Consider the following 24,001-nt stretch of genomic DNA (forward strand, 5'->3'; position numbering starts at 1 on the left):
AAGCTCAAGTTGCAGCCATATTATTATTTTCTTTTTATATTTTACACTAGAGTTCTGTATGTAAAAGGAGCCCTTGACTAATGGAAAGAGAAAGTAGTGATGACTGCAAGCACTTTGCCAGCTTGGAAACCATTTTAAGGGTAGAACATAACAGAAGGTGACTGAGGAACCCATCTTCAGTGGTCTCTACTGATGGTCTCAACTTGCCAGAGCGGATCAGTTTTATCTCTGAAGCAGAACTAGCATTTCCCTCCTTCCAGCCCCTGAACCATAGGAAGGGTGGTCTCAAGGATTTTGTCTGTAGATTCTCAGACATAGGCAGACAGTTCTTTAATATGTAAGAGAATGCTTACTGGTATTGAGAAAGGAGTAATAAACCTTGCTGAATATATTAGAAGACTCGGGAAATGTATCCTAGGAATGATCTTATTAAGCTATTTACCTTGTGGTAGCACCTGCAGGTCCTTCAAATTCTAAAATAGAATTCTCAAAACTCTATCTGAGCTGATGGTAAGGGATGATAGATGAACACATAGTCAACAGGGAGAACTAAGAGAAGGGCAATTATCATACATGCACAGTTGTAAGAGACAAGCTACTTAATTACAAGGATTTTGTAGACAAGGAGGTACTTAATGTAGGAATTTGGATGAGGAAAAATAAGTATTTTAGGGAAGCTCTCCTGCACAAAATAGAAGAAGCAAGAAGTTACATGACAAAAAAAAGCTGGACCAACGCAGGCTAGAAGTCTTGCTGAAGGTTTTCCCCAGCCAGGTATTTTCAGCTAGATGTTTTTGCCTGGGAGAGGTGAAGAAATGACTTTTCAACATACCAATGCCATAGTCATTGGCCAAATGACAGCAATATTCAAATGACACATAGTTCTTTCTTTGTTGCCCCTACCACTCGGACAGCCTGGAGTTGGGTGATAGTCGTAGCTTCCTCCATGACACTACAGCCATCAGAAGTGCCATAATCTGCCTTGTCGATCACTAACCTCCATTGCTGTTTGCAGTCCACTCTTCTCAGAAGTGTACTAAACCCATTCCTGATACCCCTACTGGTATCTAGTAGGTTAATTAAATTCCAAGTGTGAAGGGTGGACAGAGAGTAAACTAAAGCTCTGTGGAAAAGACAAAGATTTGATCCCCTAGTGCTATATAAAATAAATCTCTGTGGATCCATCTCTGCTCAGAACTAAGGAGAGCTGCATCTTTGCTCCTTCATTTTTTCCTTTATAAGGTGCTCATTGAGCAATATATGCATACCTGAGATTTTTTAAATCCAGTGCAAAGCACTCCATTGTGTTACTTTCTTATTCTACTCCAAGGGGGAAGGTAAGTACGAGAGATGAGAAAATAAGCTACCCATATACGTATACCAGTTGTAACTCTCATCACGTAAGAAGACTGTGAATACGATACAATTAGAGAATGAGAAGTATGAGACACTAAATACTGGTACTAGTAGCCTGGCAAAGAGGAAGTCTGAGACAGGCTGGGATTAGGACATGACACACAGGGTCTTAAAAATAAGGACAAATCTACGTGTTGAAGTTAATGAAAATACCTTCCTTGCACCAGTGCTTAAAATAGAAAAGAGGGTAGAAGATGACGTTCTGACTATGTCAGTAAAAACTGATAGCACAGATTTGGCCTGACTTTTAAAGTGATTTGCATAGGTACAGTGTAGGTTTTGAAATGGTACTCGAACATTCCCTTGTCCTGGGACTAATGTCTAATTAGCGCAATGTGCTTCAGATGCCGGGGCGGCTCAGGAAGGCCACCATCTCGTGTACACGGTTCCCTGCTTTGGCCATAGCCGTCTTTTGGGAATTAAACTTTATTTCTGCACAGCTGCAGTTCTTCTGTAAATCACTGCCTGCCTACCCTAGCCGCTTCACAGGAAGCCTCAGCAGGCCGCCGGTAACGGAAGCGTGGGCAGGAGCAGCCCCGCGACAGGTACCACCTCCTGCCCCGGCTCCGCTCCGCGCCCGGCGTCAGCGCGGCAGGGCCGGCCGGGGGCGGGCACAGCCTGGGGCCGCCTCCGCACGCGCGGGGTTGGGGCGGGCTCGTTCCCGCCTCCGCCTCCCGCCCCGCTGCGCTGACGCCCGGGCCGTCCTCCCGTACCGCCGTGCGGGTAAGTGGCTCCCCCTCGGCGGCTGCTGCCTGCGGCGGGCGGAGCCGCGCCCTCCCCCGGCGGCCGCGCAGGGCTCCGCGGTGGGGCCGGCTCTCCGCTCCCCGCCCGGGCGCGGGGCGGGGGGGGGGGGGCTCCGCCTCGGGGCAACTTTGCCCCCCGCTAGTGCCGGGCTTTCCCCTGCCGCTCCCCGGCGGGCGCCGCGTGTTGCTGGGACCCCGGGGCAGAGCCCTTCCTCCTGCCTCGCCTGCCCCGGCCCCAGTGCGTCCTCCCGCCCTGCCCCGGTAGCCTTGGCGCTGGCAGCGGCTCTTCCGGCCCGGCTCGGCGCCCGGAGCGCTCTGGCGGCTGCATGGCCCGGCCAGGCCGCGGGCTCCGAGGGCCGCCGCTCTCCCGCCCGCGCCCTCCGCGCTGCCCCGCCGCGAGGGTTGGCCTTGGGGCGCTGCTGCTGCATCATCGCCCTCTCCTTGGTCGCCTTTTAATCCCGCGTGCTCGTCTCATGAGAAACTGGCTTCGTACCCAGCGCTGCCGTGCTCCGGCTCTGTTACTTAGTGCCCTGCAGCCCCCCACCGCCCGCCGTGCCTGATTGACAGGTACCGCGCCAGGAGTAATTGCTCGGCGTTTCTTGTTGCGGAGAATCAAGTCTGTTATTTGTAGTAGTAAACTCAGTCTCTGTTAAAACATTGAAATTGCTGCTGAGTTGATGTTTATGCAGATTCTGGCTTTTATGGAACCACCTGTTAGGAAAAGGGCCGAGGCAGTTGAGCAGCTGTCAAAAAAGTAATAGGCGCCTCTCACTAGCAATCTGTACAAGTGAGGCAATGTGTGCCCCGCTCACTTCAACGTGCTCCTTTAAGCAATTATTCTGCAGAATTTACCCCAGATGATGGTGCCGTTGGGCACAGGATAGTACTTTGTAGTATGTGAGTCACTCTTCTGCTGTGAGAATAGTCTATGTGTGACAGCTTCGGAGTGTTTGTCCCCAACATTGAATTTGTCTAACAGTTTGTATAATTCAATAACTACGTATTACAGTTTTATTTAAGAAGTATGAGATTTCTCTTGTTACCACCTTTGGCAGGTGTCTCAGAGGATTCCACTGTGCTGAGTGCTGTTTTGTTCACCATGTGAAGATACAGGCCGTGTAAAAGCCTTTTCCACTTCAGTGCTTTATAACCCAACCTCTGTAAATTTTGGCACATGGGAGGAGAATCTGGAAACAGTGGTGAATTGTTTCACTTGGCCATGATTTTTAGTTTTTGTTCCTCTTGAAAGAAGGATTTTATGAACTTTTCTTTGAAGACAGACTAAAACTGGTGCTTTCAGCTCGAAGGTACATTGTTTTGCTGATTGTTCTGCTTTCTTCTGTATCTTGTCACTCTTCAGGCATAGGGTTACTTTTATAAGTCTCTCCTTATTTCCCTTTTGTTCATTTATTTTTGCAGCATCCATTTTCAGTTTTTCATTTGAGCAAAACATTTCAGGTGTTTCTAAAACAGTTGTTCCTGCCTCTTTACCCTAAGTTGGTGATCTCTTCAATGGGAAGTCCAGGCCATGAAGTCAACAGTGGCTAATAGCTAACAATTAGTTACCAACCCAGCATGTGCTGATTATCAAGTTAGTAGTGGGACTTCCTTTAAAAGCATGCCCTTTAAATTGTATAGATTATGCTATTCATTATTTCAGGAGAAATAATATAGGGTGATGTGTGTAGCTCTAAAATGCTGCTCCATGCCTAGATTAATTTCTCAGTAACAGCTGAATCCTATTAATTTAGAAACTTGGCTGTTGTGGCCAAAGCTGACTTAACATGGGAAATTTAATTTATTACCAGTTAACTTTTAATTACCAGTTGGCTAGTGATATACAAAGAAGACCGCTGCTTAAACAGGGTTGGGAAAAACTCCTTCCCTCTACTTTTCTCCTTGGCCCCTCAGGTTATGCTCTGTCCCTCAGACAAGGCAGTGGTAGTACAGGAGGCTGGGGTTGGTACATGGATGTTTCTTCTGCTCCTGTGTGATCCTCTCCATGGGCTCTTCAAGGGTGTCCCTGTGCCAGCGTGGGCACCTCCACAGGCCACAGTCCCTTCAGGGATGTCCCTGCTCCAGTGTGGAGAGTCTCCTTTGGAGAGTGCATCTCCAGCTGCGTCCCCAACAGTTGTCCCCTTCCTCATGCTTCCCTGTGCCTTTTTTAGCACTCTCATATGTCTCCTCCTGCGCTTTCTTTTGCATTTGCTGCCACCAGTAGCTTCTCCCTGTCTCGAATAAAGCGGAGTGGAGGCACCATGCACTCATCCAATGAATTGGAGGATGGCAGGCAGTGGGTTTGTGGAGCCAGCTGGAAGTTGCCATGGCCCACACAGGGCAGTTTATGGCCTCCTCCCATGCAACCCCTGCTACCAAAACCTGCACTTTATCCCCAGTGCACTCATGTGCCAGTTGAGTGATGCTGGAAGAAAGGTCCCATCCATGGCTAATTATAGGAACTCCAGTTTCCTTTTATACGCTTAGAAGTAAAACCAAAGTTCTCTCATATAGCTTGCTAAATAGCAATAATGTGTTGTGTCACTAAAATGGTAATACTTTTGCAATTGTATTTATTAATGTGTCCATCTCAGTATGTTTCTTCATATGCACCTGCTGATACCTGGGTCAGGGGTGGCTGCTTTCTCTAATGATTGTATTCATGCATGTTTTCATAATTTTTTTTTTTTAATAAAACTTTCTCAAGAGTTAAGTTTTCCTCTTTTTTTCAGATCTGAAGGCAGTGGTTCTGCTGACACAAAGGTGGCAGCTCTGAGGCCTATTCCACCAGCGTGAGTAGTCATGTTCTTCTCAGAGATCGTTTCATTTCCTTGTTGTTTTGTTTGTCCCACTGATTCAATGATTTTGGTATCTCGTCCCTCTTATCCTTTTGGGCTGACTTACTGCCACCTTGAGTTCTGTGTGGCATTGTGTGTATTGGAAGAATGTAGAAAAGGAAGACATGAAGATTGCAGGTTTGGGGGAACTCAGCCATTCTCTCTCAGTCTTTGGAAGATGGAATCTTGATAAAGAAGGCAATAATTGAGAGTAGTCATGTTTAAGAGAAGGCTTGGAAACAAAAAGTTTCTTAGGCACTAAACTGCTGTTGACAGTACAGCCTGTGTGTGCACAGGCCTGGAGGCAGCTGTGGTAAGGGTGGGCAAGAGTGATGATGGTGGTAAATGGTCAGTGTAGTACTGAATCCTTCTCAGCTATAGCCCAGCATGCCCTGGGTGGGTACTATTAAACCCTCATAATATCTTCCTTCTCTCTCCCCAAGTACATATTGTTTCTAGGTGTTCAAAATGTTTACTTGATGTTTAACTTAAATGCAGAAAGTTTATGGCTTTCCTGAAGAATTGCAGGGGGCAGAGTCCTTGGAATGAAGTGACTATGTACTGATATTGTTCTTAGCAGACAGAAAATAAGCCTTTTTTCTTCTTTCTCAGGGCTTTCTATCCTACCCTGTGCCTTAAACATGGAAACTGTAGAAATGAATAGTGTATCCTTGAAACGTCCTCGTTCTGAGGATGATGTAGCCAATGCAGACGAAATTAAAAGACAGAAGATCTTGGAGAAGTCTCAGGCAGGGAACGACTCTGGGCAGAGTATTGAGACTGTAACAGAACAACCTGAGGACACGAAAAATGAAATAATCCCCAATGAGGAAAGTGAGGAGCAGGAAGAAGAGGAACTAGAGGACAGTGATGAAGATGGAGATCCAGAGAGCTTTGCAGACATGATGAAGCATGGACTGACAGAAAGTGATGTTGGCATAACTAAATTTGTTAGCTCTCATAAAGGGTTTTCTGGAATCTTAAAGGAGAGGTAACTCTTTGTCTTGTTACATATGTTAATTCCTTGTGTAACACAGCTGTAGTTCCCCATTTTCCTTTTTGGACTCACAGATTGCAGTTGGATTACATGTGGCCCCTAGAGAGGTTAATTACTTTTTTTACTGCTGAGACTGAAAGAAAGGTTTAATTCAGGACTTTTTTAGATTGTGGGCTGTTCGGGGGGTTTTTGTTTTTTAATTTATTTTCCTGTCAAATGGAGCTCTGAAGAAGGAAGCTGTGTATGAGTAGATACATGATTACACTGACCTTTGCTGTTTCCTTTGCTCTCTGGCAGCAGCACACATAAAGCCTTATGCAGTACACCCACCTTTTGTACCTCAGTGCTGATACAAGATGCCCTGAAAAATGGCATCAAAACCATCCTTCTTTGGTTCTTTGCTTTGTTCTGACTTTTTTGTCCTAATGTCTGTAAACAAGTATAATTAAGCTTTAAATTATTGTCTGATCAGGTGTAATGTCATTTACATAGAAGGGAGTTTTAAAATTCATATTATATGTTTAATAAGATGATTGGGGTTTAGTAGCTTTTTTTAATGAAACTTCTAGGTTTTTAAAATTAAAGAATATATTTGACTAAAACAAAATGCAAATACAAAAGCTCACTGGAGTGAGAATCACTGTTTCCCTGACTTAGCAAAACAGTTAAAGTTGCTTTGTTTACACACTGAAAAGTCCCTGTCTTTAAATACTGGCTTCATATATAGATAATTTTACATAATAAAATGATATGTACATATTATGTATATATTTAATCTTTATGTGCAGCATTAAGGAGCTAGTGGGATCCTTCTCTGGGAAATCTGCCAATTTTGGTTGGCCAAAGGTAGCCACGTGGTAGAAAACTTGTGGGTTTGTGGGGGTTTTTTGGATCCTAGTTTTTAACACCTATTATTAATTCATTCTTGACATTTTTGTGGTACCGTCGCTAGCATGTCTAGACAGCTACAGATAATACAAGAGAGGACACATAACACTCCTCAGGAGGGAATGCTACACATATGATGTATATCTGCACAGAGGGGTGGCAAAAGGGGGCTTGGGGGAGGTACAGTAGAAAGCTTCCCATGGTGAAGTTTTATTAATCTTTCAACATTGATAGAATAGGAATTGTTGGGGTTTTTTTTTTCCACTTTGCTGGCAAATGCTACTTAAGAATAATTTAACAGTTGCAAAACAAGCCAAGTGTCCTCTCTTATAGCTGGGCTGTTTTATTATTGGACACAAGCGACTGGATTGAAAATGTCACAGTAAAACTTTCTTGCTGTCATAGAGTATGCAGAGTAACTTTATTTGAATGATGTTCTCTATAACTGAATATATGAACAAAGCTGAATTTGTCCTGCCTTCTGTAGAGTGGCTAAAATGCACTTTATTTTGCAGGTTATTTGAAGTGGCAGAGTTAATGCAGTAGTTAATGCACTCCACATTGTGGCAATTCAGTAGAGTCTTAATTGCCAGTAATGACTGGGATTGAGGATAAGCATTACTGATCTCTTCAAGCTAGTGAGAAAATGACTCAGAATAACTACAGCAGGTGTTTGGTGATCTGCAGAGAAGTCTGCTGTGTTTAGATATGTGTTGTTGTGTATCCTTCTGGGGGGTGGGAATAGGTACAGCTTTCTCATTGTTAGGTTTGTTTTATGTGAATTCAGGATTCTTCAGTGGATTCTGCTAACAAACAGCTTTTTAGGAAAGGACTTTATGTCGTGTGGGACTTCTATTACAAATGTAATGCATGTTTCTTTCTATCAGATACTCAGACTTTGTTGTCCACGAAATAGGCAAAGATGGACGTGTGAGCCATTTAGATGACTTTTCTGTTCCAGTGGATGATGAGGTAAATTTTGAGGTAAAGATTTGGTAATGGCTATACTTCTTAATGCTCCTGAAGCAAGAACATTAAAAGACTGTGAGTTGCTCCATGAGGGTTATTGGATGTTTGTTTTTTCTCCCCGAATATATATTAGGACCCATCAGAAGAAACGTTTACAGTTTTGTCAGATGAAGACAAGCAGCGTTTAGAGGAGCTCCAGCTTTTTAAGAATAAGGAAACTAGTGTTGCCATAGAGGTAAAATCAATAAATGATATGAAGTTTGGGGTAGGGGCAGAGGGAGGATGAGGGAAGCAGGGAGTGAGTGGAAGGTACGTGCTTTTTAATGCACGTAGGGTGTAAGAGCAGTTTGAACATGATGTGACAGATAACACCAAACTGTGTCCAGTTTAGGGTTTAATTCTGTAAAGTCTTACAGATGTACTCAAATCCATGCATGTGTGAGTTGTCATTTTGATTTTGGTGAGACCGTACACAGGAACTTAAATATAGGTTTTAATTCCTGTGGTGTTAAAATTATCTTGCAGTATTTTGGTTTCCTGTCTAGTATTGTTTTAAAGAATAAGAGGGTTTATATAAAACATCTATCTTGATGAAACACTACTTTCAAGGTCAGTGGTTTAATAGAAAAGAAGATTAATATGGTCTTCTGTAACAAGAAAGGTCAGAAAGTGCGAAGTAAAATTAAAACCTTGATATTTTTAGACATTCAAATATTCCACATATTCAAAGAATAACTGTTGAGGTAAATTTGGAACACGGAGATGAGTAGGATTAAATCTGGTAGCTCCAAAAAAGCATTCACACATTAAATAATCTTATCTAGCTTTTTTTTTTTCTTTTAAGGCATCCTCCCCTTTTGTATTAATATATTTTGTTTCTGCATGTATGTGTATTAACACAGGTAATTGAAGACACCAAAGAAAAAAGAACTGTCATCCATCAGGCTGTGAAGTCCTTGTTTCCAGGGCTGGAGACTAAAACAGAAGATCGAGATGGAAAGAAATACATTATTGCTTATCATGCTGCTGGGAAAAAAGCATTGGCAAGTGAGTTTCAGTATCACAGCATATGGGTAAAGTAAATGCTAAAATTATCCCCAAAGTAAGAATTGTTAGTAAGTACTTCAAGTGAATGTGCTTCCTAATGTAGCCTAGCTTCACTTTTTCCTCGTTGCAGCTGATGCTGTGCATCTAAGATGATTAGGACCACAAGAAATGTTTTAAATTTAAATTTCTACTTGTTTTTCTTTCCAAATAATTCATCCAGTATAACCATATTAGAAGAGAGAACATTATCTTCTACTTCAGTGGGAATAGGCAAAACAGAGGCTTTATTTTCAGTATTTTTTGAATTTAACTTTCTTGATCTTGACTGTGTGTGTAAGTGTACTTTGTGGAAGTAAGAGGTTGTAGTTGCAACGTGTGCATTACATTTATAGTTCGTGTAATCTTGATTGTCTTGAATATTCATGACAAAATTCTCAATGACTTGGGTAGAGACAAACATCTATTTGTTTTCTCAGAGTTATAGTTTCATATAAACAGAGTTTATTTACCGTGATCGTCACTTCTGCTTCCAAGGCTAATTATATTTGCAGAAAATGATCTTTATTCATTATAGACCACAGTTACTCTTTTGGAATAGTCAAAGTAGCGAAGGATTTTCAAAATGAAGTGTTGCCCACTTTAATCTTGCAAAATACTGTTTTGGATACTGGGAATAAATTAACGTGTTTTACATCTTTTAATGTTACTAAAAACTTGTTGCTACTGTAAGTTTAGAGGATTACCTACATGCAGAATGGTGCACATTTAATAAAAGATACTAAGGTTTAGTTTAAATTGGTTGCATTCCTCTGCCATTTCAACCTACTGCAAGCATGGTATGTAAACCTAACCCTTTAATTTTAAAGATGAAGGAGATGGAGGAAGAATAAGGAAATAGAGTAATTTAAAATGGGAAATAAAATAATTTCCCCTTTAATTTAGTTGTTTGTTTAAGGCTTGTTGTAAACAAATATGGGAATGTTGTATTTTTATTGGTCCAGTTATAATGTGTCATGTGTCTTATTTAATCATGTTTAGAAAATGTGTATGTTTGCATGCTTTATGCATGGAGTATGTATACTTAACCAGCACAAAATTCTCCTCAGCCAGTTTTGTTCTCTCTTGGTTTGTAATGGTGTTTCCTCCACCTTTTCCTTCTGCTGCTTCTATTCTTTAACAATTGTTACAGTCAAGTGGATGTTGTTAAGCTGATTTAAGGGATACTATATAAAATAATTTAAGTATTTGAAATATGCTGAAAAGAATTTAGTGGTGTGTCTCTAGGATTAAAACATTGTGAAGCACCATCTTGTGATGCAGAGAAGCATCATCTATTTAAACTTGGGTTCCCCAGCTGTGATGCTGCAGGCACCTGTGCATGTTGGTGGAGATGTCAGTTTCTGTGACTGTGTGCAAATGCTTATGGATGTAAGATTGAAGTTCTTTTAAGTCATATTTATCTTTCTTGTTTATATAGCCACAAACACGTCTTAGTCCTGAATGGGCTTCCCAGGCAAGAGACATTTCAGAAGTGTAGAATATTGGATTATTAGCTGAGATACCTGATTACTTTTGTTGATAACATAACACGTTACCAAATGTACTTCTTTAAATTTAAAATCAAAAGCTGCTTTGTGTCTATAGTCAGTTTACCCCCCAAATACTTAAAATACTGTCTTACTGAATTGTCAGTAAACTGTTATTTCATCATTGTCCACAAATTAATTTTGTTGCATCTCCGATTGAAGCTTTTCGTACGTTCACTGTTTGCACGATTCCATTCCATAACTGTCTAAATTGCTGTCATCCACCACCTAGCTGTTGGATGCTCCCTGAAGCATAAACAATCCCATGACCATAAACCTGCATGTTCACCTCTAAAAACCCTTCGACAGTCTAAAAATTAAATGCTACTCTTTTGTACTCTTTATGCTCTGCATTGGGACAGAGGTCAGAACTGCAACAGGTAAGAGATGTTGACATTTCATACTAACAAAAATGAAATGCCAACCATTATGACCTCCTAAGTAGCAACAGGCCTGGCCAAACTAGTAACAATTTCTTAAAAATCCCTACACATAAGTATTGCTTAAAATGATCTGAAACAGCCAAGAATTGGGCTTGTTCTACCTCTTTTGTGCAGTGCAGTATAGGTAGTATTCATTTGGTGCAGAGAAAATCTGCTAGTAATAAGTGATGTGAATTATCAATTTTGACAGTACATGTTGACAACTATGGTAAAATTTTCATGGATTTCAGTTAGCCAAGCCTTTGCCCGTCAGCCTGTATTTCAGACACTACTCTCTGTCTTTATACAACTTCAAAAGCATAAATCATGCATCCTGCTACTAAAACAGAGCTTCCACCCCTTGAGTTTCAGCAAAAGGTTCGGAAAAAGGGCTTGGAAATACATTTTTGACAATAAAATTGTAACATGACTCTGAAGTACAGCAGTAAGGACTGCAAATTGTCTCACTGGTCAGTCTACCTAGTTGAATGCTTTGAAGTATCGGGTGAGGAATGGTTGAGTATCAGGACTGTGGCTGCAGCCTCCATTGGACAGGCTCATGGCTGTGTTGCCCAAGGCATGAGGATTCCATTGGTCTCTATAGCACCTACCAAATCCTTTTGGTGTAGGTCACATTAGGGCTCACTTCTTCAAGTGTGTTGAAATGACCATGTGCAAGATGTGTTAGTTAAATATAAAGAATGGTTCCAGCTGGAGAAGGTTCTCTTTGTGAATTGAGCTCTGTCTTACTCTCTTCCCTTCCCTTCTAATTGCCGATATCTTCATGGAGAGCCTTGCTCTTCCAGCTGAATGCAGTGTTTCACTGACTGAGTTTAAGAGCAGTGTTGGCTCAGAAGGGGAGACCAGCAGGAGCATGAGGTCTCCAGTTCAGGTCCTATGAAACTCTGTGGGAGAGGGGCTGTGTTTAGAAACTTATGGTGCAAGGCAAGTGGTGCAATAATTCTAAGTGACTAAAACCTCTACGTGCAGTGTTTTATACTGTAGCATCCAAAATTATCTTTGCAGAAGTGTGTGCAGGCATGGCAGCTTCTCAAAAACAAGCAAGAATTAAACATACTTACTATCTGTGTGGGATATCTGGACTTTATAAAACTAATGTGAAAAAAAAGCAGTATTTCCCAAGAACTTCCTTCCTGCATTGGTGTTTGTATCTTGAAATAAGGCTGGCTTTTTCAGTTAGCTTTTGCTGTTATGAAAGATGCTTACGCTCTTTTTTTACAAAACCAGGAATGTCTGCTTAGTGGCTAGCAAGAGATAAGGGACTTCTTATTTAAAACAAAACAAATTCTTAGTTTTGTTCTTAAAAACCAAGGAATTGAAAAACGTCAGAGTTGAAGGAACTTTACAACTGGTTGTTAAACCTGTATAGAATCAGTCCCCCTTCCCAATAATACCATTGACAGTGGATTATTGGAAAAGTAAAGTTTTACCTCTGGGGGTTTTTATGTGCAAAAAAAAGCTTTACAAATCATTGACAGTCTTCTTCCTTCTCCAGAAAATGTCAAATAGTAGCACAAAATTGTAAATCAGTTGTTAGTCTGTGGGATCTGAAGTTGTTTCAACCTCTGGCCTTCTCTAAGCATGGCACAGTACCTGCCATGGATTGTATGTTAATGTCTCTCTTGTAGCAGATTTCTCACTCCCATTGGATTTAGAAAAAAGAATCATTTTAAAGCAGTTTTTTTGAGTATGATTTTTTAGGGTTTTGTAGCAATAAGATTCATTCTTTTGCATGACACACAGAAAAAAATCCTCCAGAAATAAAAATATGTCTGTACTATAAATAACAATGGTAGTCCTCCCACAAACAGGGCTCCAGTGGTCCTCAACTATTAATTATAGAAGGAGCTAGAAGAAATGTGGTGCAGCTTCTATTGCTGGAAGTCAGTATAATGATAATGTTTTTGAGAAATTTAACCAGGTGATACAGCAATTAAATGACTAGGGTATATTTTCAGATAATCTCATGACAAAGGAACTGTCACTATTTCATTCAGGATTTTCTAGGTGACAGAACTGATTAAGGAGAAATTTACAGGCCAGTGGAAGGCGAGGTCTTTTTCAATGTGCTTTACTGCTTTTGCTGTCAGTAATTAACTCTTTCCTTTTCATTTCTTTAAAGCAGATGGAAATTAGCAGAAATTGAATCTTGCATATTTAAAATAAATGTAGCTGCAATGGCAAATATATTAAATTTTTTTAAAGTGACACTTAAACCTTTTTGCTTTTAAAGATCCAAGAAAACACTCTTGGCCAAAATCTAGGGGAAGCTACTGCCATTTTGTACTGTACAAGGAGAACAAGGACACTATGGATGCCATTAATGTCCTGTCCAAATTTTTAAGGTAAGGCTATTGTTTCTGCCATCCTGGCTGGCATGCAGCCCTCCCCCTCCATGCTTCTTGTTGCTGTAAATGCTGTGCTTCAGAATTATGTAAGAGCAACACATGTGATTGCTATTCTCTAATTTGTAAACAGTTTAAAATGAAAAGCTATTTTAGAACATTAAATTTAAAACTTAGAAGCGTTGTGAAGAGGTGAGAATGGAACAAAATGAGCCTAAGAAATTTAGAAGACTACTGCTTCAATGGAAAAAGTCCACAATTGACATTGGCTGATCTGAGAAAGGCTTGGCAGCTCAAAGCCTCAGTGTGCGCAACCTGAATTAAAAGCCATTTTTTCCTCAGTGTGTGAATATATGCAAGTATGTTATGAACCTGTCAGATATTGTTGTGATAATATGCTGATCAGTTCCTAAGAAGTTACAGTTGATAAACTGTTGTTCCATGTATTAATTTCTCCATGGCAACACAGGCTTAGTTCCTTTCACCCCATCAAGTGCAGAAACAAAAAGATTTGCCAAGGCATGACACGAACACAGTGAATTGCAGAGGAAGAGCAGTTTTAAAACTGGGTCATTCCAGTGATCTGCTTGTAGGGAAACTTTCCCACTTCTCCCCTCCTTTTTCCCTTTGCTCTTCTTGTAAAAAAAAAAAAAAATTGTAATCGAGACGGTAACCAGTGAACACAGATTGGCAAGAGCATAGTTAGGTGGAAAACTGTGTAATGGCATTCCTGCTACCCCCTGGTGCCCTTAACTGGAATAACTGGAAATACTCCCCTGTCTAACACAGGCCGTGAAGTACAAAGTGGAAAGGAAATTTTCCTCTCAAGGAAAGGAGTGGATGAGATCTTAAATTAACTTCTCATACTCTCTCATAATGTGCAGGCATGGTATTCAAACAGACATGTTTGAAGTTAAGGAAGAAGTGGACGTGAATTTTTTTTAGTGAAGTTGGTGGCTGTGCGTTTTTACGTTGAGTGAATGTATATAAAGAAGTACTTCCAAGCTCGTATTTTGAAAGCACTGTTGTGTTAGAAATTAATTGTCTGTATATAATTAAAAAAGAAGTTTTCTTGTGTTTTATGTACTCTTGGATGAGATTAGAAAATGTCAAATTGTAACCCAGTTCTGAGGAATGGAGGTATATTTTTCTATTTTTAATTTATAAGATTAATAATTCTAGGTAATTATGCTGAAAATTATGTTTGATCTGTTGCTGTTTTAATATACATAATGTGTTACTGTTGCTTTTAAGAGTGAAGCCAAACATATTTTCCTACATGGGAACTAAAGATAAAAGGGCTATAACAGTTCAAGAGATTGCTGTTCTCAGGTGAGTAAAAATACAATCTGTATTTGCACTTGTGGTAGCTTGGATATCTCACTAAATACCTAAAAGACTCAGTGACACAAATGGCGCATTCAGGTCCTGACCTTGTAAAGCACAGGTGTTAATGAAGATGCCACAATCCTTTTGTATTCTGTGGTGATTGCTGGTATTTTCAGTCAGTGGTGCTCTGAGTCATAGGCTGGTTACGTGTACTTCGCTGTGGCAGTGGGACAGATTGCCTACGTGCTCTTAGGCTGCTTGGATCTCTTGCAACAGCAGAAAAACAGAATGACATGGTGAAAATTATGTCCCACTTCCTTCCTGGCTTTTGTTTCCCCCTTTCTACAGCTAGAATCCTATTTTCTTTCTCACTGAACTCTCTGAACAGTGCCAGAGAAGGCTAACACTGCCCTTGCTTATCTGTGAGTAGCCAGAAGGGGCAAGAAAAAGATGAGGAATTTTTCCTGCCTTAACCTACTCTCTTAACTCACCTTTTAAGAGTAAATAAAATTTACTTTGTCATATTCTAAGACAATTATATGGTTTCTGGGCACTTTAATGTTAGATCCATAACTGAGAATGACAGATGTCTCCCAGTTATGTATTACAATATCATTTTAGGTAGCTGGAATATCTTGTTTGCTCTTCTTTTTACAACTTTTGAAAACCACACTCCTTCAGTGAGGAATTCACAATTTGAAAGCTAGAATTTTGATCAAATCCTTGTTAAAAGGAGGGCATCCACTACTGAATTGTTCATGTATTTCCTCCTAGTGTTCTGTATGTGCATGTGTTAGCACATATAAAGGAAATACTGAATTGTGAATTGTGAGAAGCCCCAGATTCTTGTTGCTGCAAAGCAGCTTTGCAGAGTGGTGACAATTAACCAAATGTGTTGTGTAACCATCCCAGGTGCTGTTCCATTTACTTTTTAACATCATCACATTCAGTGTTGTGTCCAAGAGCTCCAGAGTGCTTTAAGTGTTGATTGTGTAGTGTCTGCTCAGTGGTGCCACAGCACCTGACTCTCCTGCACAGGAGAGGGGGCATTGCCAGTTGCCAGCATGCTCTGAGCTGAGAATGCTTATAGCCATGTGGTTCATAAACTTCACTATCCTGGTAAAATTTTAGCAGAAGTGTCCAAGAGCAGCTTGGTGATGCAAAGAACAGGGTATGCTTCCAAAAATGCTAGCAACAAAAATGGCAGGTATCAGTGACAGATTGAATTCCATGTTCCTTCATCTGCACTAAGCATACACAGTAGCTAATTTTACTTAACTCTGTGTTTATGACTGTGCTAACTGGGGTGTATTCATGAAGTAGTTACTCAAATAACGCAGAGTTCAGCTTGTGGGGTGCAGTATACATCAATATCGCAACATATTTTATTTGGAGTGCATGTTTTAACATAGATGTCAAAAGACAGTGCTAAGTCTGTCACAGTATACATTTTCTTTTGTATGAGTACCCTTAAGAATCATGTGTTATTTTCTTTTAGCTGTTTCATTAAAATACTTCGAAAAGGCAACAGTAGAAAATTGGGGAAAACTAGACTCACTGGTTTTTGTTCTGTAATGCCAGTGTTTCTATATTTATCTGCTTTTCTAAACGTAGATTGGTCACTGTTGTCTGTTTCTTTTTAGAATCACTGCACAAAGACTTGCTCATTTGAATAAATGTTTGATGAACTTCAAGTTAGGAAATTTCAGTTACAAGAACCATCCACTGAAATTGGGAGAACTGCAAGGGAACCATTTCACTGTTGTTCTCAGGTAGTATGTATTCTGATGGTTCTGTTAGAATTTTTTTTTCTTTAAATAGGTAAGCAATATCAGTGCAACTTGTGTTATGAAAAAGAAGTCCTGTTGGCAGGAGGCAGTTGAATTTGATGCATGCTATATAATATTGATGTTGAGCTTTAGTATAATGGGCATCACAAAATAGCATAAACCCTTAATCTGTCTATAATTTTTTTTCTTAATGCTAGAAACATAACAGGAACTGATGACCAGATAGAGCAAGCAATGCATTCACTCAGGGAAATTGGATTCATTAATTACTATGGAATGCAAAGATTTGGAACCACAGCTGTTCCTACTTATCAAATTGGCAGGTATGTCTTGCTTTCATCCTCCCCCCCACCCCTTTTTTTAAAAAAAATTTATTCTTACCACCATGTAACTTAATGTATTTTTGGGAACATTTTTCTAGCATATTGCATGTACCAGTTTTAATTTTAGATTCAAGAAAGATCTTGTTTCTGAACTTGCTTCAGCAGTTATCTTGCATAATAGCACTACTTTTAATATTGCATAAGTCTAAACACTAATACTTTTTTTATAAGTTGGCTAAAATGTATTTAGAATGTTTTCCCTTTAAAATGTATTTAGTCAGTTCTTAATACACATTACTGTTTGAATCCTAGAGCTATTCTACAGAACAACTGGAATGAAGTAATGGATTTGATATTAAAACCACGACCGGGAGGTGAGAACTGAAAAATGATACATCACATGTATTCTGCCTGTTCTCCAAGAAGTGTATGTTTAGGAAAACCCTGAGCCAGTTTAGCAATGGAGAAGCAATCTTCAGACTCTGCTTTTTTGCCTTACTTTCCTTGCTGTGCAATTTCTTGCAGTGGGGCTGAGCTGAAAAGGGACCTGAATACTTAGTGTCTGCTCAAGCTCCATGTGAAGCCTTCCAGCCTCAGGTGTTCTATGATTCTGTTCATCTCTGATTGCCATGACTGAAACTTTAGTTTTTCAGCTGTTTTAACAAAAGGTGAGATGGATGCTTTTTTTGGTATGTAGTTAATATATTTTTATTTCACATCCTTGCTCTAGCTGAAAAGGGATACTTAGTCAAATGCAGAGAAGAATGGGCAAAGACTAAAGATCCAGCAGCAGCCCTCAAGAAACTACCTGTAAAAAGGTGCGTGGAAGGACAGCTTCTACGTGGACTCTTAAAGTTTGGAATGAAGAACATAATCTCTGCATTTGGCATAGTGAGTGTAAAAGTGCTGGGCGGTATTTACTTGAATAAACATTCTTTTGATGGTATCAGGATGAATTTAAAGTAGACTCATAGATGCTTGATGAGTAGAAGGTTAAGTTTAAAAATCTTCAGATTTATCCTGCCTTTTTGCTGGAAGTACTGCTGCATAGTAACTGATGACATCTCTAATTAATGTATGCATAATGATCTTTCCAATTTATACAACAATCTCCCTGGTATGTGGGAAGCAATACAGTTATACTTAGTAGCTATGTATAATACGGATCTGATAATTGTGCAAATGTTCAGTTTCAGTGTTTTCCTGTTGCTTTAACAGTGTAAATCAAACTGATGCTGGGCTAATGAATCAGCCTGGTATAGAGGTGATGGATTCACTTGTCGTTTTCAAGTGCTGTAATCAGGATCAAATCTTTGGAGAAAATACCTCATCACCAGCAAACTATTGGGCCCATTGTAGGAGCTGGGGGATAATTTCTTGTTTATGAAGAAGATAATTAGAATAACACTGTGCTTTCACAGCTGCAAAGTTTACTTAAGATTTCAGGAGGTTGAGTATGAATTCAGTGTTTTGTAATAGACCCATGTGTTTGAGCTGTAGAATTAAAAAAATGTGGGGTTTTTTTTGTGAATTTAAGCACAGTTCTTTTTTGTGCACATTTCAAATGTATAAAAGCATTATTTCTTCACATATCTTTTTCCCAAACAATGAACAAAAATCAAATCTGTATACTAAGAAATTGTGTAAGTCTTGTTGCCCGATAAGGTAACACTTCAAATATACACCTTTTTGGTTATGATTGTGAGAAAAAACAAAAAAAAAAAAGTCTTTCTAGTGTTTAATTTTTTTTTTCTTTACCTCTAGATACCAAGAAACAATCGTTTAATGTATATTCATAGCTACCAGAGTTATGTGTGGAATAATATGGTGAGCAAGAGAATAGAAGAATATGGACTTAGAGCTGTACCAGGAGATCTCATACTTAAAGGAGGTAAAATCAGACAAAGACAGTGATGCTGTGTAGTTCAGATTCCTAGGAAAACAAGGCACGTAGCTGTTTGTCTGATACTGCTTACATAGTTTCTTTTTCTCACCCATTTTGGCCCAGTGATATCTGAATCCATTGGTCTGTTTTAGACAAATTGTGCAAGGAATTGGAAGTTAGGTATTACACTTCCATGACCTGTTTATTTTTTCAAATAACTGGATAGAGAGACTATGGAGGACTGAGTGTTCTCAAAAATGACCTCAAACCTAGTTGAGCTATGAAGAACTCTGGAAGGATGTTATGAAGTTTTAACCACAGAAGTTTTTGATTGCATTAGTATCTTGTAAAGCAGAAGCTCCACTCAGTTAAAACTTTCTTTGCTTGGATTTGCTCTGGCATTTCCTACAGCATTTCTCCTTTATGTGTGCCTGATGCATATAAGGGGGCTGTTCCTCTAGCAGTCCTTACTTCGTGTAGCTTTAAGTGACTGGAAGCCAGGCTGTGATTCTGCCAGTAACTGCAACAGCCCTGGAGGCTGTTACTTCTTTTCTTGGAGATGTTGTCTATTAAGTGGAGATAAAACATGGTAGTTATCCCTCTCAGAGTAAGCTTATTTCAATCAAAGGCTTCATTTTAAATTTAGCTGAAGTTGACTGTCGCAGACATCCATACTGGTAACTTCGTTGTTCTGTCCTGACTGTAGCCACAGCTGTTCACATTGAAGAAGGAGATGTTGATAACTACACTATCCATGATGTAGTGATGCCATTGCCTGGATTTGATGTTATTTATCCAAAGCATAAAAGTAAGTCTGACTCTTAACTGACATATTTACTCTGAAAATGTAAGTCTGCTTTAAGATTGTTCTTCAAAGGAAGATTGGATCTACTCAACCTTGGTGACTTTTAAAGCAATACATTACTTCAGATCTCTGTTACATTAATGTCAGCCTTTTGTTGCTGCCAGGGCGCTCTGTTCAGTCTCCTTCCCACTGGGAATCCCAGATGACTGTCAGCAGAGCAGAGTTTCTCACTAGCCTGTACCACTGCAAGGAGTTAATCAGGTACAGGATTTTGTCCTTGATGAATTTCATGAGGTTCCTCTTGGCCCATTCCTGTAGTGTGCCTTGGTCCCTCTGAATGGCAGTCCTGTCCTTGCATGTATTGAATGCCACCAGCTTGGTTTAGCCCACAGATTGGTTGGGGTAAATTCCAGCTCTTTTCCACTATTTCACAGGACACATCCCAGTTCCTTGAGGAACTCTGCTTCTAGGTAGACCTCAAACAAGTAGTGACTATACTTTGAGATGATGAGCCAGATAGCTGTTTACCCACTTATCAGTCCACCCACTGTAATGTTCTAACCTTGGACACAAAGATGCTGTGGGAGTATGTTGACAGCCTTGCTAAAGGCAAGGCAGGCAACAGTCCCTGCTCTCCCTCATCCACAGGTGTAATAATTCCATCATAGAAGACAGTAAGGTTGGTGGGTTTTTTGCTTTTTCTCTTCCTTTTTCTCCCCCTTATTAAAACCACAGTCATTGTGTGCCCAAAGAGGATTAGCTCCACTAATTTTCCCAGGGACCAGAGTGAGCCTGACTGGTCTGTAATCCCTAATTATCTTTCCTTCTCTTTCTGAAGTTGGGTGCAACACTTGGTTTTCTGCAGTTGTCTGGGCATCCCTAGATCTGCACAATCTTTCAGAGAATGTAGAGAAAAACTTCACCATGATGTGAGCCAGCTCTCTCAGCCTGTATCTTCTCCCTGTACTGGTAGTCCTTCTCTTTCTTGAACTTTGCCTCTAAGAAGGGAGGCCTGGGGCACTTGGCTGGTCAAGGCTGAGGCAAAAGGGGCGCTGAGACCATCAGCGTTATGTCTGTCACTAGACCAGCTGCCCCATTTAGCACCAGACCAATGCTTTCCTTGTATTCTTTCATTCCTTATGTTGCAGCTTAACTCTTGCTGGTCTTGATGTCTGTTGCTGCTTTCAACTGTAGCTGAGCTTTGGCTTTCCTAACACCATCTCTGTGTGCCTGGACAATGCTGATATAGTCCCTTTGTAGCTGGCCCTAGCTTTCACCTGCTCTATGTGTCCTTATGTATGAGGTCAGTCATGGGTTCCCTGCACGTTTTCCTCAATATTGGATTGAACTGTTCTTGTACTTGGTTGTCAAATTGTCAACTCTTTTTTCTCTGCTGCTTTTCAATTAGAGAGTAATGGGTAGTCTAGCCCTTTATTTTTAATTATTTTTTTCCATATACCCGAGATTAATCCTGTGAAGTCTGGAAAATTAGAAAGCATATATGAGATGGCAATTAAATGTCAATAAAGCCATTGTCAAAGTATATTGTAAATTTTGTTTTCAGCTGAAATTTGATTTGATGCTTTTTTGTTACTGCCTCTACTAATCAGAGTGTGGAAGCAAACAGGTAATAAGATTTGTAGTAATTTTTAACTTCTGTGTAGCATTTATCCCATATATGCTGTAAACGACTAAATGTAAGGAAGGGAACAATTCATGTAAACAGGCTGTTTAAATTGGCCACACTACAGTCTCTCCTATTAAATATTTTCCTCTCTTGCAGTTGGTGAGGCCTACAAGGAGATGCTGGTAGCTGACAATCTTGATATCAACAACATGAGGCATAAAATCAGAGATTACTCACTTTCTGGAGCATACAGAAAGATTATCATTCGGCCTCAGAATGTCAATTGGTGAGTGGGAGCATAAAGGAAGTTACCCTTGAATTGACAGCATAGAGTTTATTTAAGTACAAAACTTAAATGAGACTGATCCATGGGACATCCACACAGACTGAAATAGGTAGAGAGGAATCTCTCTGCACTTCTCTCATGTTTTTAATGCAGTCAGAGTGGAACTATACCCTTATTTCTTCGTTGGTTCTCTGGTTCTGTGGTGGAGGAGTATCAAGACATCTATCTAGTTGTTCACTCCTTGCAAGGGCTTGCCTGAACACTTCATAGATAATTACTTATGTTGAAACAATGATAGATAATATTCAAACCAGGGGATTTTTGTAATCTTGCTGTGAGAAAGTTGGTCTCCTATTACTTGTCGATCAGAAAAATTTGTATCACTTAATCCTACTAAATCACTGTCATTAGCGAGACAACCTAGTTTTCATATGGCAACTGAATAAATACCTTTTATACAGGGAACTGTACAAATGTGCAGAAATCTGATCACTGATGCATAGAATAAGATATATAGGGCTTAGGAGGGAGCCCTAAAATACAAATATTTATACACTTGGAACATCAGCACTAATTAATATGAAGCTCATCTACTTCCCTTTTAGTTTTTCAGGCTCATGATTACATATGGGATTTCTGTTAAATGAACGGCAGAAACCGTAGAATGCGTTTAAGCCCTTTTAAATTTTAGATTACTGTATTGAAAGGCTTTGCTCCTGCAAGGTACTCTTAAAGTCGACACCATTCTTCACTTAATTTCATGAACTATACTTCTTGTATAGTTGGAAATTCTGACAGCCCACAAGGGCAAACCAGATGAGTTCTGCAAAGAAACATCTCACTAACTTTCAACTGCTTTTTAATAATCTTCATAAAGCCAAGGCAAGCCTTCTACATAAAGCTCTACCTGTTATTTTGCCATAAATGCCACATAACTTTTTTATTACTTAATCAATTCAATTTCAGTTGTAAATGCCAAATTGGAATAATAATAATAAAAAATAATATTATAATAGAGCACATGTATACAAAATGTTAACCTAAATAATTTAAAATTATAATAATAAATTTTATGTCTGTTATAAAGGGAAGTTGTTGCATATGATGATCCTAAAATCCCATTATTTACTACGGATTTGGATAAACTGGAAGGAAAACCATTACCAGTTCTCCCTACAGGTAAGTTGATTTTTCCGCTGGTTTGCTAAATGGAAGTTTGATCTGGCTGTTCCTTTCAACTGCTACATATTGAAAGCTCCTTTGAGGAAGAGCTTTCATTTAACTATAGACTGTTAAGCAATGGTAACGACTTCCAAAGCCAGGTGCCTAAATAAGGACCCTTATTTCTCAAGGGTGTAAGCCATTCCTCCAACATCTGTATTGACTCTTGTATTTTCCTACAGGCATCTGTAAAATCAAGTAAATGCTTAGCAGTAAATGTCTTCAAATAACAAAGGTGGAATTAAGTCACAAGTTGTCAATATATTGAGCTTGTATTATTGGTGCTAAACACAGTAGATGGCTCAAATACTTAACTCTGGTCACAAGGCGTTTTGACACTTCTTTTCCAGAAAAGTGAAGACAGGCTAGGAATTCAGTCTGAAAGAACAAATGCTTGCTTTTAAAAGAAGAAAACTCTCACACCACCACTTTGTGCTGAGAGAAAATGTTAAAAAGTTGTTTCATTAAATTTTTCACTGTGGATTATAAATGGGAGTGTGATGGTGGTGGTTGTTTTGCTTTATGGGCTGGGGAAGTTGGTTGTGGAAGCCGTTAGTCCAGTTTAGATGGTATCCAGAATAAGCATTATATATGCCCTTAACCACTTGTTCTTGCTTTTTGTCTCTTACGCCTTCTCATAGATGGTAAATTCAGGGCACTAAAGATGGAGTTCTCCCTTCCCCCATCCACTTATGCTACCATGGCAATTCGAGAAGTTTTGAAAATGGACACAAGTATAAAAAACCAGACACAACTGAATACAACCTGGTTGCGCTGAATGAACTGCAAAATTACTTAATTTTAACAAAGTGTTTTCTTATTTACATGTTCTGTACAAATCTTTAAAGAGTCACAGTAAGAGATTTGTATTTTTTTAAGTTTTTTTAGTGCTAGCATTTAACTTCAGTAGTCCTTTGCAAAACGGTGGCTGTAATATAATATAGATATTAGTGACTGGTGCTTTTTACTGAATGAGTAAGTTGCTTGAGCTGTAACATGGGTGCATCTTTAGAATTGAGCTTATAATGGAATGTTTAGCTTGTTTTCTTTGGGCAAGCACTGAATGTTTTCACGAGTTCAACACACCTTGAAGTCTTTTCAGATACAAGGAATTACATGGAAAAAGATGAATTACAACAAAATCAAGATACTGATGAATATATGTATTGCAGGAGTTTTGCTGGTAGCATTGGCACTGGTGCAGTAACAGATTCTGTTAGCAAGGCTTTTGTGTGCTGTAAAGCTGTACAGCTCTTTTAAATAGTTCGACTTTTCATTGAGAATATAGTTGTATTTTCCAGCTAGTACCTGTACCAAAGAACCGGTACTAAAAATAAATTAACCTGAAATTCTGAGTGTGTATCAGTGCGTGCTTCCTTTGCGCCTGTCCCCTGTCCACTGCTGGGGGCGGGGGGCGAATAATGATCCGGGCTTCCGGCTGGGAAAAAAAAAATAGTGTGGAGCTGT

The 24,001-nt window shown here is 39.6% G+C and overlaps 1 protein-coding gene across 5 annotated transcripts; it reads left to right on the forward strand.

Annotated features, from left to right (window-relative positions):
• The first annotated feature begins 2,035 nt into the window (after positions 1–2,035).
• On the forward strand, positions 2,036–23,889 carry PUS7 (pseudouridine synthase 7). Of its 5 annotated transcripts, none has more exons than XM_039570985.1 (19): positions 2,036–2,139; positions 3,215–3,466; positions 4,889–4,948; positions 5,606–5,984; positions 7,766–7,862; positions 7,981–8,082; positions 8,750–8,894; positions 10,843–10,860; positions 13,157–13,268; positions 14,523–14,600; positions 16,241–16,369; positions 16,585–16,710; positions 17,023–17,084; positions 17,441–17,601; positions 18,475–18,601; positions 19,302–19,403; positions 21,184–21,313; positions 22,401–22,492; positions 23,176–23,889. In XM_039570985.1, the coding sequence occupies exons 4-19, from the start codon at positions 5,635–5,637 to the stop codon at positions 23,310–23,312; spliced, it is 1,968 nt and encodes a 655-aa protein (XP_039426919.1). In that variant the 5' UTR covers positions 2,036–2,139; positions 3,215–3,466; positions 4,889–4,948; positions 5,606–5,634; the 3' UTR covers positions 23,313–23,889. The 5 variants fall into 5 exon arrangements, with proteins under 5 accessions (XP_039426919.1, XP_039426920.1, XP_039426921.1 ...); XM_039570986.1 differs by having other exon boundaries at positions 7,766–7,850; XM_010395637.4 differs by lacking the exon at positions 2,036–2,139 and adding an exon at positions 2,472–2,726.
• The last annotated feature ends 112 nt before the right edge of the window (positions 23,890–24,001 follow it).

Source organism: Corvus cornix, chromosome 1A (assembly GCF_000738735.6).
Source record: "Corvus cornix cornix isolate S_Up_H32 chromosome 1A, ASM73873v5, whole genome shotgun sequence".
Classification (NCBI taxonomy): Eukaryota; Metazoa; Chordata; class Aves; order Passeriformes; family Corvidae; genus Corvus; species Corvus cornix.

What these genes read in the sequence shown, in the direction of transcription:
- PUS7 (XM_039570985.1), top strand. Translation starts at nt 5,635, where the DNA reads ATGGAAACTGTAGAAATGAATAGTGTATCCTTGAAACGTCCTCGTTCT. An exon ending in GTCCTGTCCAAATTTTTAAG is followed by an intron (nt 13,269 to 14,522) that starts GTAAGGCTATTG and finishes GTTGCTTTTAAG; the next exon opens with AGTGAAGCCAAACATATTTT. An exon ending in CATTTCACTGTTGTTCTCAG is followed by an intron (nt 16,370 to 16,584) that starts GTAGTATGTATT and finishes TCTTAATGCTAG; the next exon opens with AAACATAACAGGAACTGATG.